Consider the following 21,578-nt stretch of genomic DNA (forward strand, 5'->3'; position numbering starts at 1 on the left):
AATTGGTGATCCCTCGATCTCTCAGAACATGTCCTACCAACCGATCCTTTCTTCTAATCAAGTTGTGCCGCAAGCTCTTCTTCTCCCCAGTTCTATTCAATACCTCCTCATTAGTTATGTGATCTACCCACCTAATCTTCAGCATTCTTCTGTAGCACCACATTTCGAAAGCTTCTATTCTCTTCTTGTCTAAACTATTTATCATCCACGTTTCACTTCCATACATGGCTACACTCCATACAAATACTTTCAGAAACGACTTCCTGACATTTAAATCTATACTAGATGTTAAAAAATTTCTCTTCTTCAGAAACGCTTTCCTTGCCATTGCCAGTCTACATTTTATATCCTCTCTACTTAGACCATCATCAGTTATTTTGCTCCCCAAATAGCAAAACTCCTTTACTACTTTAAGTGTCTCATTTCCTAATCTAATTCCCTCAGCATCACCCGACTTAATTCGACTACATTCCATTATCCTCGTTTTGCTTTTGTTGATGTTCATCTTATACCCTCCTTTCGCCAAACTGAAAGCAGGTCTCGCATAACATAGCACGAATCACAATATGTTTCTGAAATCCGTATTCCAAATCAGTAATATTTGGTGCTAGTCGTGATCGCCCAGTTAATTTGTTCTTACGGTCGTTGTAGAGTATACTGCAGAAAACAAAGCAATCTCTTGCTGATTTGATTTCCACCACGTAAAATATAAAATATTTTACCAGTGAATTCGGTAACTACCGAGCAGCCGAAATAATCTAATAGACCTACTGGTTTCTCAGCTGATATTTCCTCTCAGCATTGGTGTCCTTCTGAGACTGGCCCGCCTAACACGCTGAAACTTTATGACGGACCATGAGTCGGCCTCGAATACATGTGCCGTATACAATACGGTACGCAATTTTAACACGTTCGGTGGGTTTCCGTGGCAGTACAGGTTGTGCTTCAGATGATGGTCATGTTTGGCGTAAGCTTGTTCTTACGTCTTCCAGACATTAATATGAATGGTAGGTCTTCCATATTTTCACTCTGTACCTAAAGTCTGTTTGCAGACAATCTTGATTTCTATGAGAGTGCCAGATCAGAAAATCTCACTCAAGCTATGAACTCCATTAACAAAGACGTCCAAGCTGTTTATGACTGGTCAAAGTGGGATTCAAGCTGAACTTTACTAAATCTCAAGCAAGTTTCATAACGCATCAACGTATCATCAGCTCTGATCTTATCTGGGTGTTGTTCTAAACAACATCAAATTCCTTCTCATTTCATTAAAGAACGTAGCGTAACATTGTATGAGCGTTTTATTTGGCATTGAAGTGTTGTGCAAGTCTGCCAAAAGGTATGTATGACACCTATTGTTCAAAATTACAAAAGGCTTTCTTCAAAAACGAAAAGTTCCAAGTGATAATTTTGCCCAATTATGTCTTTGATTACTAGGACGTGTATAATGAGGTCCAAATAGTGAGTACTCTTGAAGTCGTGAGCTCGCCGTAAAGACGTGTGTAAGATAATTTCCATAACACTACTGCATGATCACAGCGAACTCTTCTGATTGTATACACTGCGACGGCGTGCAAACTTTATTTGCTTTATCGTCTGTTCCATAGTAGTTTCCCCAAATATGCATCCTCAAATTTATTCTTCCTACGTCAAATCATTGATAGAACACCAGATCCTCACACTGGAAATTAGTTCAATCGTATTTGATGCCAGAAGTGTTTCTGTCAAGTCCTGAAGTAACAATGGCCATAGCGCAAAGGATGCTACACATTTCTGTATGAAAATCAAGATAATGGCTTATCTCTATATATAACGGCAGCTCCTCCGTCCGACAGGGCCCGTAAACTTCGTGATAAACTGTTTCACTTTCTTTACTCAATATGTTTCCACTCCTCGCCTTTCTCGTCTCTTTGTCATTCGTTTCTGTTCTCTTATTATTCCTGTCTTGTACAGTTTTGGTTGTATCATAATTCAAGATAGGAGCTAGGAAAGCATCGGTCGTAAGTTTTTAATCTGTTTATTGCAGATCGATTTCAGATAGTGTGTAGCTGTCTTCAGTACATTATATCCAAGTCGTAATGACTCATCGTAAATTCAACAGCTTATAGTACCACTTCATATTACAAATAACAAATGTCATCTATCTTGGATCTCATTAATATGGTCGTCAAACATATATTTTCTGATGGAAACAAACATGAAGATTTATTACAATTATTATGCTATAGAGAATATAATTATAGAATAAGTCCCTTATAAAGGGCGACCTTCAGATGTCTGCCGAAAATCAAACTATGAACAGCTAATGCTGAAAGGAATCAAAAAAATTACCTTTCATTTCTCAAGCGAACGAATAATTTGTAGCTGTGCCTACTCTGTTGTAGCTTACAAAGGATCAATCGGACAACATGAAACTAAATAATTCCAATGGAAAATGATCAAGCTTTAAGTTCAGGGTGATTATAATTAAAGTTAAACTTTCAAACCGCTGTAGAAATAACACCACTGGTCAGAATGACGTCAAATTGCAATGGAATATTTCACAGGCCAACGACTGAAAAACTTTTTTCCTGAAAATACCTTATTCTTATGACTTTTAGGGTGGGAAATACAAATATGATACTTAAAAAACTGTATCACCCACCATTTCTTCACATTTTACAGTTCAATTTATTAAATTAAGCGATTTTCAAGAAAATTATCAGCTTTTATATAGTTAAAATAATTTAAAAAGGAGGTGTAATGAATGTAGATGACGTTGGTAGCAATGATGATAAACATTTGCAGGCAAAAAGAGGTCGATTCTATTTTTGTGTTAACAGATGGTGTTTTGTTTACTGTCGACTTAACCTCACTTTCCCGTTTCCTATACATGTGGTTGTAAAATCTCTGCTGGCATTTTTTTTTATATTTGTGGTGAATTTGTGATTAAAAACACTAAAGAAACGTCAAAGACTTCGTGAAAAAGGTTTATCTATCATACTTTGGATCTAAACTTGGTGATCAAGATAAATCTTGGGCGCCACATAAGGAATGTTATGTGTGTGATCTGAGAAAATGGTCCAAAAAGGAGAAAAAAAGCCTTCAGATTTGCTGTTCCTATGATATGGAGGGAGCCAAGAAATTATTCTTATGATTGCTACTTTTGCAATGTTGATATTGCTGGTCATAATTTGAAAAACAAGAAGGTAATAAGCACCCTAACCTTCCGTCCGCCATCTGACCAGTAGGGCATGGCATAGATTTGCCGGTTCCTGAATCACCAGATGATTTAAATTCTATTACAAGAGAAGTATTTTACGATGTACAATCTGATTTACATGAACCAGAATTCCACTGTAATACAGAAAGTCTAGAGCCCAAATTGTTTACTCAGACAGAGCTTAACGATTTGGTTAGGGATCTGGGCTTAACGAAAGAAAAAGCTGAACTGCATGGCTCTAGATTAAAAGAAAAGAACTTACTGGCAGTTGGAACCAGTATATATACGTATACAAAGAGAGAGCAGCAATTATCCAAGTTTTTTCAATAAGAAGGTGATTTAGTGCACTGCTCAGACATTCCCCATCTGATGAATGAGTTTGGTATTGAATACAAAAAGGAAGACTGGAGGCTGTTAACTGATTCATCCAAAACTGGTTTAAAGGCTGTTTTACTACACAATGGTACCATGTATGCATCTATACCTGTTGGACATTCTGTACATACGAAAGAAAACTATGAAAACCTAGAAATAGGGCTAAATAAAATAGGCTATTCTCCTCATAATTGGATGATATATGGCGCTCTAAAAGTAACATGCAAGCTCCTTGGTCAGCAAGGTGGCTTTAACAAATTTCCATGTTTCTTGTGTGAATAGGACAGTAGGGCAAGGGATCAACACTGGTGCAGAAAGAACTGATCTGTGAGGGAGTCTTTAAAACCTGATGAGAAGAAAATTCTACGCAAAAACCTTGTAGATCCAAAAAACATACTCCTAGCCCCTCTACATATAAAATTAGGCCCAATGAAACAATTTGTAAAGGCTTTGTCTAAAGATTGACCATGTTTTAAGTATCTCTGCAAAACGTTTCCACACCTTTCAGAAGCTAAACTAAAAGAAGGAGTCTTTGTCGGACCTGACATTAGAAAATTTGTTTGATGTTAACTTTGAATCCACAATGACCTTGAATGAGAAAGAACCGTGAGTATCATTCAAGCAAGTCGTTAAAAAGTTCTTAGGACATGAAAAAGACCCAGAATATGTTTCTATGATAGTTACAATGTTAAAGAAGTTTAAAACTTTAGTATGTTTAATGAGCCTGAAAGTTAACTTTTTGAACAGTCACCTTGATTACTTCTTGGACAATATAGGAGATGTTATTGAGGAGCAAGGAGAGTGTTTTCATCGAGACATTAAAGTGATGGATAAACTGTGCCAAGGCCGCTGGAAACCAACATTATGGGAGACTACTGTTGGTCACTTCACCGAGAAGTTCAGCAAGCGACTCATCGTAGAATAAGCTACACAAGAAGCTTCAAAGAACAAAGAGAAAGAAAATACAAACCAATTCCAGCTGACAAGTGAAACCTCTATTATAAAACATCATTGTTTTATGTAGCTTACTATAAGTACAAACCATGCTTATGTTGTAACAAAGCGTTTCATCAATTTCCCGATTTACCGTGTAGCATATGATTTTTATACTATATAATAAAAGCATATTGCTCGAAAACTATAGGGTGATAAAAAAAACTAAGGCTACGTTTGGATTCAGCTTATAAAAATCTATAAAGATCAGCTATCAAAGTAAAAAAAAAGGTTTAAAAAAAATTTCGTTGGCCTGTGTTGTCGGAGAAGAGATAAAATTGGAATATTTGTGGTAAGTTATATGGGACCAAATTGCTGAGCTCATCGGTCCCTAAGCTTACACACCACTTAATCTAACTTAAACTAACTTACGCTAAGGACAACACACACACCCAAGCACGAGGGAGGACTCGAACTTCCGACGGGATGGAGCCACGGATCCGTGACAATGCGCCCATACCGTGCGGCTATCCCGCGCGGCTGGAGAAAGAGAAAAAGTATGGCAGATGAAAAATAAATAGTTAGAAAATGTGGCAATAGATGGCGCTGTGAGCATCATAATCTAATAGTGGTCGACTACAAATGAGAAATGAATCATACAACAATGTCTAAGGTGTACGTTTGACGTTAAGCAAATTGTACTAACCAGTGTGCATGGGTGTACAGGTGTGATACTGTTAGTTACGTAAGTTCATCCACCACGGGAAGGTCATATCACATCGGGTGGGAAAAATTGGTTTTTAATTGTCCTAAGGCCAAAAACCGCATAAAATCACCAAGGATATCGGTTTTTAATTACCCAGAGGCGTCAATCAAAATTAAATTGGATTATTAATTTTCGTGTGACTGGCGCGAAACATGTTCAGTATGCTGTCTACTTTTTTCTGTAACAAGTTGAAATCGAGAAACAGCATGTTCCACAACTGATCAAAGTGTTTCCGGGGTCACGTTCAGAATGTGTTGCGCAATGCTTGCCTTCAATGCAGCTAGGTTTGCAATCGGAACACTGAACACATCTTTGAGCCAGGAGTCACACGGATTTTTGGACAACATGGTTGTAGAGAGAAGCAGCGATTAGTATGATTAATCAATAATTGATGAAAAGTCTTAATCGTATTTATTATTGTTATACCGCCAACCGGTTTCAACCTGACGTAGGGGTCATCTTCTGGACGTTTACACCATTGGTCGACTGCTGGAAACTGTTTCCTGCCGTTATGTAGACAGGAGTGACACCACCAGCAGTCGACCAATGGTGTAAACGCCCAGAAGATGACCCCTACGTCAGGTTGAAACCGGTTGGCGGTATTATAGCAATAATAAATGCGATTAAGACTGTTCTTGAATTATTGAGAAGCCACACGGATTAAGATCAGGTGACCGGGACGGCCAGGCTGTAGGGAAATGGAGGCTGATAATTGTAGCATTTCCGAAATGGCGCTTCAGCAGGTGCTTAACTGGATTTGCAAATGTGCAGAGATGCGCCATGTTGCATAAAAATGATCCCATGCACACATCCACGCTGTTGGAGAGCTGGAATGACGTGGTTGCGCAAAAGACACTCATAGCGCTTACCAGTGACGTTACAGGTAACAGGACCGGAAGCACCTGTCTGTTCGAAAAAATAGATGGAAGTGGGTTTCGTCTGTCCACGGTCAATCTTTGTCCACTTCCATGTGAGCAGGAAATTCTAAAGCATAGGTGTCTCTTGCTGGCAAATCAACAGGAAGCAACTCGTGCACACGAGTAATTTTGAATGGATAGCAAAGAAGGATGTTTCGTAGGATTTTACGCCCCGTGCTCACGGTTATGTCCAATGTTCAGGCAATTCTCCATACACTAAACGTTTTCACATCACCAATCCTCTCATCCTGCACGACTGTGGCCATTGCTTCCACTGACGTCGAATCAATTCGCTTCCTCCCACTACGAGAGCCGCCCGAGATGGCCGAGCGGTTCTAGGCGCTACAGTCTGGAACCGCACGACCGCTACGGTCGCAGGTTAGAATCCTGCCTCGGGCATGGATGTGTGTGATGTCCTTAGGTTAGTTAGGTTTAAGTAGTTCTAAGTTCTAGGCGACTTATGACCTCAGAAGTCAAGTCCCATAGTGCTCAGACCCATTTTGAACCACTACGAGATTGCACACCAAAAGAACACGTCTTTTCGCATTTCCGATTCATTTTCTCCAGGCCTACGTCAGTCATCGGACCAACGCCTTTTTTCAAACTCTTCATTGTCCGGAACTTCTACAGAGCGACGTGTGTACAGTCATCATTCTTGTAGTGCAGCTTTACAAGCAGAGCGCGATCCTGCATTGAGACAGCCATGGCGAATATCACAGACGCGAAAGGCGGAAAAGCCGTGTACCCGGCGTATTTATACCAACTTCAATGGGTCGTGCGCATGACAGGTGTTTTCACTTACGTATTCTGACCAACAGCGCCATAAAAAATTGTTGAAATGGCTCTGAGCACTATGGGATTTAACTTCTTTGGTCATCAGTCGCCTAGAACTTAGAACTACTTAAACCTAACTAACCTAAGGACATCACACACATCCATGCCCGAGGCAGGATTCTAACCTGCGACCGCAGCGGTCGCGCGTTTCCAGGCTGTAGCGCCTAGAACCACTCGGCCACTCTGACCGGCACAGCGCCATCTATTGATGAATTTTCACACTATTTTTTTCTTCTGTCGTACGTTTCCCCCTTCTCCGATAATATTCCGTTGCAATTTGACGTCATTCTGACCAGTGATGTTATTTCTACAGCGTTTTTAAAGTTTAATTATAAAAAAATGTTCAAATGTGTGTGAATTTCTAAGGGAGCAAACTGCTAAGGTCATCGGTCCCTAGACTTGCACACTACTTAAACTAACTTAAGCTAACTTATACTAAGAAAAACACACACATCCATGCCCGAGGGAGAACTCGAACCTCCGGCGGGAGGGGCTGCTCAGTCCGTGACATGGCGACTCAAACCCCGCGGCCACTCCGCGCGGCTAACTTTAATTGTAATCATTCTGTTTTTTATGAGGCTTATGGTTTGCAGCACTACTAGTTGAATGTAGCCCAGGAATGTATTGTACATTTTCTTGCTTGCATCAGCTGTGTAGTGTCAGCATGAACCAGGCAGTCTTCCGCGTAGTAGCTGGCCCAGACATCGAGAGGCGATTTACAAAAAACTTTCCACATAATCTGAAAACTTGGAGATTAATTATTGATTAAACAATCGACCAAACGAATAAAGTGAAAGTGAAAATCCTGCAGAATACGTGTAATTTCTGCAGGCGACTTCTCAATGTGTACTGAAAAATCACTTCTCTCCTACTACCACGAGGTGTCTCTCAATTAAAGAAGTAAAGAAGAAAGACATTAGGAACGCTGGGAATTGTGAGGCGTCTAGTCTGATGTAAGTGAGGGCTGCAGATGTTAATCCGCCAAGGTAAATAAACAAATAAATGAATTAATAATAACACTGAAAGTTCTGAGGTCCCGACAATTTGTAGAAACAATAGCGTTATTTCAGAATATTCATTTGTAAATGTTCCTAAAAGTAAATTATGTGTGACAGTGAAACTTCCTGGCAGATTAAAACTGTGTGCCCGACCGAGACTCGAACTCGGGACCTTTGCCTTTCGCGGGCAAGTGCTCTACCAACTGAGCTACCGAAGCACGACTCACGCCCGGTACTCACAGCTTTACTTCTGCCAGTACCTCGTCTCCTACCTTCCAAACTTTACAGAAGCTCTCCTGCGAACCTAGCAGAACTAGCACTCCTGAAAGAAAGGATATTGCGGAGACATGACTTAGCCACAGCCTGGGAGATGTTTCCAGAATGAGATTTTCACTCTGCAGCGGAGTGTGCGCTGATATGAAACTTCCTGGCAGATTAAAACTGTGTGCCCGACCGAGACTCGAATTCGGGACCTTTGCCTTTCGCGGGCAAGTGCTCTACCAACTGAGCTACCGAAGCACGACTCACGCCCGGTACTCACAGCTTTACTTCTGCCAGTACCTCGTCTCCTACCTTCCAAACTTTACAGAAGCTCTCCTGCGAACCTAGCAGAACTAGCACTCCTGAAAGAAAGGATATTGCGGAGACATGACTTAGCCACAGCCTGGGAGATGTTTCCAGAATGAGATTTTCACTCTGCAGCGGAGTGTGCGCTGATATGAAACTTCCTGGCAGATTAAAACTGTGTGCCCGACCGAGACTCGAACTCGGGACCTTTGCCTTTCGCGGGCAAGTGCTCTACCAACTGAGCTACCGAAGCACGACTCACGCCCGGTACTCACAGCTTTACTTCTGCCAGTACCTCGTCTCCTACCTTCCAAACTTTACAGAAGCTCTCCTGCGAACCTAGCAGAACTAGCACTCCTGAAAGAAAGGATATTGCGGAGACATGGCTTAGCCACAGCCTGGGGGATGTTTCCAGAATGAGATTTTCACTCTGCAGCGGAGTGTGCGCTGATATGAAACTTCCCGGCAGATTAAAACTGTGTGCCCGACCGAGACTCGAACTCGGGACCTTTGCCTTTCGCGGGCAAGTGCTCTACCAACTGAGCTACCGAAGCACGACTCACGCCCGGTACTCACAGCTTTACTTCTGCCAGTACCTCGTCTCCTACCTTCCAAACTTTACAGAAGCTCTCCTGCGAACCTAGCAGAACTAGCACTCCTGAAAGAAAGGATATTGCGGAGACATGGCTTAGCCACAGCCTGGGGGATGTTTCCAGAACGAGATTTTCACTCTGCAGCGGAGTGTGCGCTGATATGAAACTTCCTGGCAGATTAAAACTGTGTGCCCGACCGAGACTCGAACTCGGGACCTTTGCCTTTCGCGGGCAAGTGCTCTACCAACTGAGCTACCGAAGCACGACTCACGCCCGGTACTCACAGCTTTACTTCTGCCAGTACCTCGTCTCCTACCTTCCAAACTTTACAGAAGCTCTCCTGCGAACCTAGCAGAACTAGCACTCCTGAAAGAAAGGATATTGCGGAGACATGGCTTAGCCACAGCCTGGGGGATGTTTCCAGAATGAGATTTTCACTCTGCAGCGGAGTGTGCGCTGATATGAAACTTCCCGGCAGATTAAAACTGTGTGCCCGACCGAGACTCGAACTCGGGACCTTTGCCTTTCGCGGGCAAGTGCTCTACCAACTGAGCTACCGAAGCACGACTCACGCCCGGTACTCACAGCTTTACTTCTGCCAGTACCTCGTCTCCTACCTTCCAAACTTTACAGAAGCTCTCCTGCGAACCTAGCAGAACTAGCACTCCTGAAAGAAAGGATATTGCGGAGACATGGCTTAGCCACAACCTGGGGGATGTTTCCAGAACGAGATTTTCACTCTGCAGCGGAGTGTGCGCTGATATGAAACTTCCTGGCAGATTAAAACTGTGTGCCCGACCGAGACTCGAACTCGGGACCTTTGCCTTTCGCGGGCAAGTGCTCTACCAACTGAGCTACCGAAGCACGACTCACGCCCGGTACTCACAGCTTTACTTCTGCCAGTACCTCGTCTCCTACCTTCCAAACTTTACAGAAGCTCTCCTGCGTGACAGTGGTGGCTGATCTTGCGGACCCACCTGTTGATCCGTGTGCTCACGTGCGCAGGCCCCGCAGCCGGCGCCTTCCTGGTCCGGGGTTCGAGACGCGCTGGCCTTCGCGGATGCGTGTGTCCAACCCTCTTCTGACGGCCTACAGACAACTGTCGGCTCCGAAGACTGTCTGTACCTGAACGTGTTCGTGCCCGCTAATGGTAGTGGTCCTTTCCCCGTCATGGTCTTCATCCACGGCGGCGCCTTCAGGGTAGGAAATCCCTCCAGCGGCACTCCGGACTACTTCGTTGAGAGGGGCGTTGTGCTGGTCTCAGTCGCCTACCGCCTCGGCGCCCTTGGTAAGTAAATTGATATCTTTCCGCTTTTAGTAGAGGCAGTCTCGAATCTAATGTTGACTAAAAACATCTCAGACAAACTCAGAAGGTTCTGCTCTCTGCGATAATCACACAGCTGATTTTCAGCTTTTGTGAAATCGTTTGCTGCCAAAACAGAGCATAACAGAGGGAATGTGTAATTATTCACTTCTCTACTTCGAAAAAGAGCTATGATTCAGAATAGCCGACCACCACAAAACCCTACAATACAGTAATAAGTGCACTACTGGCCATTAAAATTGCTACACCACGAAGATGACGTGCTACAGACGCGAAATTTAACCGACAGGAAGATGCTGTGATATGCAAATGATTAGCTTCTCAGAGCATTCACACAAGGTTGGCGCCGGTGGCGACACCTACAACGTGCTGACGTGATGGAAATTTACAACCGATTTCTCATACATAAACAGCAGTTGTTCGGCGTTGCCTGGTGAAACGTTGTTGTGATGCCTCGTGTAAGGAGGAGAAATGCGTACCGTCACGTTTCCGACTTTGATAAAGGTCGGATTGTAGCCTATAGCGATTGCGGTTTATCGTATCGCGACATTGCTGCTCGCGTTGGTCGAGATCGAATGACTGTTAGCAGAATATGGAATCGGTGGGTTCAGGAGGGTAATACGGAACGCCGTGCTGGATCCCAACGGCCTCGTATCACTAGCAGTCGAGATGACAGTCATCTTATCCACATGGCTTTAAGGGATCGTGCAGCCACTTCTCGATCCCTGAGTCAACAGATGGGACGTTTACAAGACAACAACCATCTGAACGAACAGTTCGACGACCTTTGCAGGAGCATGGACTATCAGCCCGGAGACCATGGCTGCGGTTACCCTTGACGCTGCATCGCAGACAGGAGCACCTGCGATGGTGTACTCAACGATGAACCTGGGTGCACGAATGGCAAAACGTCATTTTTTCGGATGAATCCAGGTTCTGTTTACAGCATCATGATGGTCGCATCCGTGTTTGGCGACATCGCGGTGAACGCACATTGGAAGCGTGTATTCGTCATCGCCATACTGGCGTATCACCCGGCGTGATAGTATGGGATGCCATTGGTTACACATCTCGGTCACCTCTTGTTCGCACTGACGGCACTTTGAACAGTGGACGTTACATTTCAGATGTGTTACGACACTTGGCTCTACCCTTCATTCGATCCCTACGAAACCCTACATTTCAGCAGGATGCATGTTGCATGTTGCATGTTGCAGGTCCTGGTTCAAAATGGTTCAAATGGCTCTGAGCACTATGGGACTCAACTGCTGTGGTCATAAGTCCCCTAGAACTTAGAACTACTTATACCTAACTAACCTAAGGACAGCACACAACACCCAGCCATCACGAGGCAGAGAAAATCCCTGACCCCGCCGGGAATCGAACCCGGGAACCCGGGCGTGGGAAGCGAGAACGCTACCGCACGACCACGAGATGCGGGCTGCAGGTCCTGTACGGGCCTTTGTGGATACAGAAAATGTTCGACTGCTGCCCTGGCCAGCACATTCTCCAGATCCCTCACCAACTGAAAACGTCTGGTCAATGGTGGCCGACCAACTGGGTCGTCACAATACGCCAGTCACTACTCTTGATGAACTGTGGTATCGTGTTGAAGCTGCATGGGCAGCTGTACCTGTACACGCCATCCATGCTCTGTTTGACTCAATGCCCATGCTAACAAGGCCGTTATTACGGCCAGAGGTGGTTGTTCTGGGTACTGATTTCTTAGGATCTATGCACCCAAATTGCTTGAAAATGTAATCACATGTCAGTTCTAGTATAATATTTTTGTCCAATGAATACCCGTTTATCATTTGCGTTTCTTCTTGGTGTAGCAATTTTAAAGGCCAGTAGTGTAAATACTGACGGGGACTGTCTGACTTGCCTCGTCATGCTACCTAACACTTCTAGGTTAACACCCAATGACATATGCACGCCCTTAACGTATCTTCTACCGATATCTGTGTTATGGGTGTAACGTATAAATTGGTAGCAGTTGTCATCTTGAATTGAAAGCGTAGCTTGTCGGGTAGCCGGAAGTCGACGCTCTAAATCACTCCGTAGTGTTCCGCTACGTTCACATCAAGACTTTAGGCAGGCCAGTCCATTTCAGGCGTGTTATTATCCACAAAGAATTGCCTCACAGATTCTGATTTGTGACAGGGCGGACTGTAACGCATTTCCAAATAATCAACGTCTCCACATTGTTCCTCTACTGGATGTAGTGCACAATGCTGTTAAATATCTTCATATTCTTCCACATTTAACATTTTGTCAAGTGCAGTAAGGATGCCACACACTGTAACCACGAAAAAAAACTCACATAACAAAGACCACGTTCTTCATACTTTAGTATTGGCAAGTAACGTTCTCCAGCCATTCGCTGAACTCAAACACTTCCATGGATTGACACAGGGTATAACGTGATTCACAGCAGCAACAGTCGACCTGGTCAGCTTTAGGATGGTTGAAATGTCGCTGATGGATTTATTACTCAGGTGACATCCTATGACTAGTGCACGTTCGAAGTCACTGAGGTCTCTTGAGCGACCCATTTTCCACCTACTGCGCCTCCACTGACAACACGGTACTCCAATCATCCTTTTACCAGTATACTAGTGTGTCCACCTCTTGTGACATCTGATGGTGAATTTCGCATTACATATTGGTGTACGGATACGTTTGATCAGATAGTGTAAATATCTCTAATATTAAAACACCTTATCCACTTGTCTGAAGTAATATATTGCATCATATTGCATAGTTTCCGTCTCACTCATAGCCAGACGTTGGCAATGTACTCGTACTGAAGCATCCAAGCGGAACAATATGTACCGCGTCTTGCTATTGTAGGTGATCTTCTCCATGCTTCAAACGTCCGATGATTGTATCTCACTAGTCTCTGTGCCATATGACCTGCGGTAAGCAGAGGTACGCCTGTGGAGTGATGGTTTTTGTAGCTCAATCAGGAAGAGGTTCTAGATAGAATGGCTACCCACCAACTGTCGATTACCAACACTGAATTGTCAAATGGATTTCTGCACCGTGCCCTTCTACTCGCTGTTGCAGTCGGCGATAGTCGATTTCAGTTGGGCCAGTTTACTGATTGTTCACCTTTAGCACGATGGTACGTGGAAAGCCCAGTGCCTGCACTACCTTGGACGAGGGCCGCATGTGGATATTTAGCCAACATGAAATGCGTTGGCATCACGTATCTTTCCTACCCTGTACTCAGCTCTCTCGCCGATGGCCAGTACCCATCCTGACGATATCCCAGTGACATGCTACCGTAAGTAGTTCATGAGTTTTCGATGAGCAGATTGTTTAGTTAGTCCCCTATTAAGTTTCGTTTATGACACTTAGAACAATATTAAGTGACTTTAAATCCATAGGCTTGTCTAACTTGTGAGATAAGAAAAAGTATTAAAATTATGCAAAAATAACTTCCGACGAATTGACGAATTCTTAAGTCTCCACAACGTGAATCACTTTACAGCTGATTATTTGTTTCAGATACACTTTCTCGTATCTTCAGACCTTTTTAGATTTGTTACAACACTACACGTCAAATTCGTCGCCTTTTATGGATACTTCAACAGTAAAATACTGCTAATGTGTGGCAGGTTTCCTCAGCCTGCTGAACGACGACATCCCTGGCAACGCAGGCCTGAAGGACCAAGTATTGGGATTGCAGTGGATGCAGAGAAACATCGCAGCCTTTGGTGGAGATCCCGGCAGGGTCACCATCATGGGAGGGAGCGCAGGAGCTGGCTCTACGTCACACCTCCTCCTCTCGCCGGCGACCAAGGGTGAGTTCCTCGTAAGCTATTAAATGTTTAACGCTGGTGAGTTGACTGAATAACTGGACGAGTAGAAAACGAGATACGAAAAGCAAAAAATCTACACAGTGGCAGGAAAACATAAAGTGCCTCAGAAAAAAAGTGAAGCATCCAGAAGAACGGGAAGAAAGGGAATGAAATTTTACAGGTTTGTAAGGTATATGATATTATTGTAGTGATTACAAAATCATGTCAAATTTAGAAGCTGGCGTTATGACCTCATTTATCAGCATGACCTTGCCCCTCCTCTGGCTTGGGTGCATCCACGTGTCATAAAACCATTGTTCCCTCTCCTGAGGGTACGTACATGTTCTGCCTGTGACAGATCTGGGGATCTTGCTGGCCACAGGCGTATCTCAACATCATGCAGGCCATAGAGGAACGAGCCATGTGTGGGCGAGCACTGTCTTGTTGAAAACTGGAACCATGATATTGTCGCATTAGGGGTGAAACGTAAGGACGCCGAATGTCCGTGATGTACTGTTGTGCCGGCAGAGTTCCCTCAGTCACTACATTTCATGACCTGGAGTCATATCAGAAGGCTCCCCACACTATTAAGCAGCAATAACACCACTGTGTCTGTCCAAACATTGGAAGGATGGGACCTCTCCCAAAGTAGTCGCAAAAGTAGCCGACGATGGTCATCCGGTGTAGTGCAGAACCATAATTCATCGTTCACGCCAACATCCCAGGTGCAGAAGTTTCGGTTTTGGCGTTAATGGCAGCCTACGCATGGGAAAGTAATTTCCTGTTTCGACTGTTCCTAACCTCCAACCAATGGCGTGGGATGACACGTGCCGGGAGTGGTCAGTCCAGAACCTTGACGACAAGGATGCTTACTCTAAGCTCCCGTGCAGTTCAACATCGGGCCACTGTCACAACAGAACGCTCCACTAATCTGGATATTGCAGAATTCCATCAGCCGGACAACGAGGCTCCTTCAAACTTTGTCAGATGCTGATGAGACTGTCGTCTTCGTAGTGATCACTCAACACCTGACGCTGTTACCATCTCTTATATACCCTACAAGGCCAGTAAGAACACAGAATAAGAACAACACTAATCCACTGTGGTGGCCGTTCAGCGACAGGAAATTGTAACTCTAGACACTTACACATCCACCAGCAGTGTGTATATTACGAAGCTACATTGACATGTGACGATGTCCTCTAGGTGCTTAACTTTTTTTTTTTTGTCAGGCAGCGTGCGTTCAGTCCATTTCGTTTCTGTTCGTATTCTTTCTCCTGTGGTTGGGTAGATGCCGTGTTTCTTGAATTCCGCAAGGCGTTTGTTACAGTTCCCCACAGTCGTTTAATGAACAGAGTAAGGGCATATGGACTATCAGACCAATTGTGTGATTGGATTGAACAGTTCCTAGACAACAGAATGCAGCATGTCATTCTCAATGGAGAGAAGTCTTAGAGTGATTTCATGTGTGCCACAGGGGAGTGTCGTAGGACCGTTGCTCTTCACAATATATATAAATGACCTTATGGATAACATTGGAAGTTCGCAGGCTTTTTGCGGATGATGCTGTAGTATATCGAGAGGTTGTAACAATGAAAACTTGTACTAAAATGCAGGAGGATCTGCAACGAATTGAGGCATGGTGCAGGGAATGGCAATTGAATCTCAGTGTAGACAAGTGTAATGTGCTGCGAATACATAGAAAGAAAGATCCTTTATCATTTAGCTACAATATAGCAGGTCAGCAACTGGAAGCAGTTAATTCCATAAATTATCTGGGAGTATTCATTAGGAGTGATTTAAAATGGAATGACCATATTAAATTAATCGTCGGTAAAGCAGATGCCATACTGAGATTCATTGGAAGAATCATAAGGAAATGCAGTCAGAAAACAAAGGAAGAGCGTTACAGTACACTTGTTCGCCCACTGCTTGAATACTGCTCACCGGTATGGGATCCGTACCAGATAGGGTTGACAGAAGAGATAGAGAAGATCCAACAGAGAGCAGCGTGCTTCGTTACAGGATCATTTAGTAATCGCGAAAGCGTTACGGAGATGATAGATAAACTCCAGTGGAAGACTCTGCAAGAGAGACGTTCAGTAGCTCGGTACGGGCTTTTGTTGAAGTTTCGAGAACATACCTTCACCGAGGAGTCAAGCAGTATATTGCTCCCTCCTACGTATATCTCGCGAAGACACCATGAGGATAAAATCAGAGAGATTAGCGTCCACACAGAGGCATACCGACCGTCTTTCTTTCCACGAACAATACGAGACTGGAATAGAAGGGATAACCGATAGAGGTACTCAAGGTGCCCTCCGCCACGCACCGTCAGGTGGCTTGCGGAGTTTGGATGAAGATGTAAATGTAGATGCAGATGGTTCCTTTCTCCTTTCCTTTATTTTCCTTTCCTTTGCTTTCTAGTTTCCTTCATTATGGTCTCATTACATCGCGTTTGTTTCGGTTTCAAAAAAAGTTTTCGTTTCCTTTTTCACATTACTATTTTTTCTTTGTATGCAAGTTTCTTCCCTCTTCCGTCCACGGTTTCTACTGAACAGCCTTGACTGTATCATCTGATATACACTCCTGGAAATGGAAAAAAGAACACATTGACACCCGTGTGTCAGACCCACCATACTTGCTCCAGACACTGCGAGAGGGCTGTACAAGCAATGATCACACGCACGGCACAGCGGACACACCAGGAACCGCGGTGTTGGCCGTCGAATGGCGCTAGCTGCGCAGCATTTGTGCACCGCCGCCGTCAGTGTCAGCCAGTTTGACGTGGCATACGGAGCTCCATCGCAGTCTTTAACACTGGTAGCATGCCGCGACAGCGTGGACGTGAACCGTATGTGCAGTTGACGGACTTTGAGCGAGGGCGTATAGTGGGCATGCGGGAGGCCGGGTGGACGTACCGCCGAATTGCTCAACACGTGGGGCGTGAGGTCTCCACAGTACATCGATGTTGTCGCCAGTGGTCGGCGGAAGGTGCACGTGCCCGTCGACCTGGGACCGGACCGCAGCGACGCACGGATGCACACCAAGACCGTAGGATCCTACGCAGTGCCGTAGGGGACCGCACCGCCACTTCCCAGCAAATTAGAGACACTGTTGCTCCTGGGGTATCGGCGAGGACCATTCGCAACCGTCTCCATGAAGCTGGGCTACGGTCCCGCACACCGTTAGGCCGTCTTCCGCTCACGCCCCAACATCGTGCAGCCCGCCTCCAGTGGTGTCGCGACAGGCGTGAATGGAGGGACGAATGGAGACGTGTCGTCTTCAGCGATGAGAGTCGCTTCTGCCTTGGTGCCAATGATGGTCGTATGCGTGTTTGGCGCCGTGCAGGTGAGCGCCACAATCAGGACTGCATACGACAGAGGCACACAGGGCCAACACCCGGCATCATGGTGTGGGGAGCGATCTCCTACACTGGCCGTACACCACTGGTGATCGTCGAGGGGACACTGAATAGTGCACGGTACATCCAAACCGTCATCGAACCCATCGTTCTACCATTCCTAGACCGGCAAGGGAACTTGCTGTTCCAACAGGACAATGCACGTCCGCATGTATCCCGTGCCACCCAACGTGCTCTAGAAGGTGTAAGTCAACTACCCTGGCCAGCAAGATCTCCGGATCTGTCCCCCATTGAGCATGTTTGGGACTGGATGAAGCGTCGTCTCACGCGGTCTGCACGTCCAGCACGAACGCTGGTCCAACTGAGGCGCCAGGTGGAAATGGCATGGCAAGCCGTTCCACGGGACTACATCGAGCATCTCTACGATCGTCTCCATGGGAGAATAGCAGCCTGCATTGCTGCGAAAGGTGGATATACACTGTACTAGTGCCGACATTGTGCATGCTCTGTTGCCTGTGTCTATGTGCCTGTGGTTCTGTCAGTGTGATCATGTGATGTATCTGACCCCAGGAATGTGTCAATAAAGTTTCCCCTTCCTAGGACAATGAATTCACGGTGTTCTTATTTCAATTTCCAGGAGTGTATATTATTAATCCATTCACATAATTCTTCATAAATAAATCCTCAGAACACGTATTTCAACTTTAATAGCATCCACCAGTTTATTATCTTCCTACATACAGACGTGAACCTGAGCCTTGACGAGACAAAACTAACATTTTCAATAAGATTAAACTTCCTATGATATCATTGTTGTATCAAACATTACAAAATCTCGTTTATTTTATTTTTAGAAGCACGACGCAACAACTCGGTTCCAGGATCTTCTGTCGCTCTTTGGCTGTCGACCCGCGACGTATAGTGGCCAGCAATTTTCTCTCTGGTCCCGGCAGCGAAGATGCTGTCTCCGTTCGTTGCGCCGCCCTCTCCGTACATGAAACATATAAAAAAAATACAAAAACTTTAGACAATTCACAACCATTACAAAATATTACAAAAAATACATAAACAAAACACTAAATTAACTTATATTCACCTGCAAACTGGGCTGACACTGGTGGATGGGTGACGCTTCAATTTCGCGTCCCACTACAACGGGTGCAGGTGGTCCTGCACCACTTAATCTTTCTGAGCCCATTACGCCTTCCCATGTATAGCACGTCGGCGTATTTATTTGTGTCTTAATCACTGATTTCCAACTGCAGCCGTCGTTTTAATTTTTTTTATTTCTGGCTCATGTAAACTGCTGAAGTGTTAATCGACTAGCTTGCCAATCGAGTAATTACTAGATTTATTTACTTGAAACCGTTTGAGCAAGTGTGGCTTGGCCAACTGAATGATTATTAACCTTACTGCTTGTACACACTGGTGGTTTCTGAACTAGCCAAACACTAGGAGAGTTATGATCTGTTAATTTTATGACAGTTCTCACTATTTCTTCCATTCACGAAGCAATATTTAACATCAATTTTGTCTGGTTATTTCTCTTGCGTGCCTTGCGCACCTGCGCTATTCGACGATCTAGTAATTTTTTATATGGCGCTTATTTGCGGAGTATACTTCTGTTTTTGATTTCAGATCTTAGTTCTATCGAGAAAGAATTTTTAGCTCTTTTATTGTACTGCTACAGTTTTTATTGTTGTATTTAATCTGTTTGCTATTAATCAGCCTGGTACAGTTTTGATTGTAAATTATTCTCTCTCTTAGTTGTCAGTACCACAGGAGGTGTTATTCCAATACCTGTTTAATAAATCTTAGTGTGTTCTGATAAAATAAAGGGAAAGTTCACAACGTGAATGATGTTGAGCCTCTCTTTGGCCTGTCCTTCCTACCACAGATAGCCTGACGTGGATATTTCGTTCCAACGGCCCGCCACGAATTTCTCTCCTGCGCTAACCTTCACATTTCAGGGTAGCACTTGCAAACCACGTCCTCAGTTACTTGTTGGGTATATTCAAATCTGTTTCCCTCTACAGTTTTTATCCTCTACACCCCCTGTAGGGCACGGAGGTTATTCCCTAACATCTTAGCACAGGTCCTATAATCCTGTCCCTTCTCCTCAGTGTGTTCCATATGTTCCTCACTTCACCGATTCTAAGAAGAACCTCCTCATTTCTTACCTTATCAATCCTTCTAATTTTCAACATTTTTCTGTAGCATCACATCTCAAACGCTTTGATTCTCTTTTGTTCCGTGTTTCCCACAGTCTCTGGTTCACTACCATATAATGCTGTGTCACAAACCTACATTCTCAAATTCCGTCCTCTGTAGCTATGAAGAAGTTGATGAGCTCGTCTCATTGATAAAAATAAAAATATATGCTTAGACGTTCCATATCGTTAACGGTTCACACATAGCTCGATTATCGCTTAATAAGCAGCACCCGCCAACGATTGAAGTTACACGAGGGTTTCTCAGATCAGGACTCTGTGCAGGCCGGTCCATTACAGGGATATTATTGTCGTGTAACCACTCAGCCACAGATCGTGCATTATGAACAGGTACTCCATCGTGTTGAATGATGCAATCGTCATCCCCGACTTGCTCTTAAACAGTGGAAAGCAAGAAGGTGCTTAAAACGTCAATGTAGACCTGTGCTTTGATAGTGTCATGCAAAACAACAAGGGGTGCAACCCCCTTCCATGAAAAACACGACCACACCATAACACCGCTGCCTCCGAATTTTATTGTTGGCGCTACACACGCTGTCAGATGACGTTCACCGAGCATTCGCCATACCCACACCCTGCCATCTGATCGCCACATTGTGTAGCGTGATTCGTCACTCCACACAACGTTTTTCCACTGTTCAGTTGTCCTACATTTACTCTCCTTACACCAAGCGAGGCGTCGTTTAGCATTTACCGACGTGATGTGTGGCTTATGAGCAGCCGCTCGGACATGAAATCAAAGTTTTCTCACCTCCCGCCTGACTGTCATAGTACTTGCAGTGGATCCTGATGCAGTTTTGAATTCCTGGATAGATGTCTGCCTATTACACATTGCGGTCCTCTTCAACTGTCGGCGGCCTCTGCCAGTCAACAGACGAGGTCGACCTGCACGCTTTTGCGCTGTACGTGTCCCTTCATGTTTTCACTTCACTATAACATCGGAAACAGTGGACCTAGGGATGGTTAGGAGCGTGGAAATCTCGCGTACAGACGTATGCCACAAGTGACATCCAATCATCTGATCACGTTCGAACTCCTTGAGTTCCGCGGAGGGCCCCATTCTGCTCTCTCACGATGTCTAATGACTACTGAGGTCGCTGGTATGGAGTACCTGGCAGTAGGTGGCAGCACAATGCACCTAATATGAAGAACGTATGTTTCTGGGGGTGTCTGGATACTTTTGATCACATAGTGCATCTGCACAGTACGCAAGCGACAATCCGACATTACGGAACATGATGGTTATTATATTATCGTGATTTTCTCTATGTGATTGTACCACTTATGGCTACATATTTTAATTGCTTTCTCTTTAACTTCCCGAAGACAGGTATATTTGCTAACTTTCCACTCTATGTAAATTACGACCTGCTTGTTACTGCTGTTAGCTTCCCGTTAGGCATATATTATAACGTATGCACATTTCTGTAGTTCGATCACAACGGTTGATCAAAATGGTCGAAACCGGTAACTGAATAAACAAATGTTTGCGATCAACGACTGTTGTGGCCGACAAAACTTCATTTTAGCCCCATCGGTAGTTGGAGATGTGACATCAGGATTGCTTCTGGTCCAAGTTTTGATCTACATTCCATTAACTAAGACCATAGATGTTTGATGCGGTTCTCCACGAATTCCTCTCCTGTCCCAATCTTTTGACCTCAGAAT

The 21,578-nt window shown here is 44.4% G+C and overlaps 1 protein-coding gene across 1 annotated transcript in view; it reads left to right on the forward strand.

Annotated features, from left to right (window-relative positions):
• The window catches only part of LOC126094741 (cholinesterase 1-like), a 127,220-nt gene that overhangs the window by 18,814 nt on the left and 86,828 nt on the right, over positions 1-21,578 (forward strand). Inside the window, exons 3-4 of the mRNA XM_049909289.1 lie at positions 10,191-10,473; positions 14,133-14,318. Coding sequence (XP_049765246.1) covers positions 10,191-10,473; positions 14,133-14,318 — 469 coding nt within the window. The remainder of the gene's footprint in view (positions 1-10,190; positions 10,474-14,132; positions 14,319-21,578) is intronic.

This window comes from Schistocerca cancellata, chromosome 8 (genome assembly GCF_023864275.1).
Source record: "Schistocerca cancellata isolate TAMUIC-IGC-003103 chromosome 8, iqSchCanc2.1, whole genome shotgun sequence".
Classification (NCBI taxonomy): domain Eukaryota; kingdom Metazoa; phylum Arthropoda; class Insecta; order Orthoptera; family Acrididae; genus Schistocerca; species Schistocerca cancellata.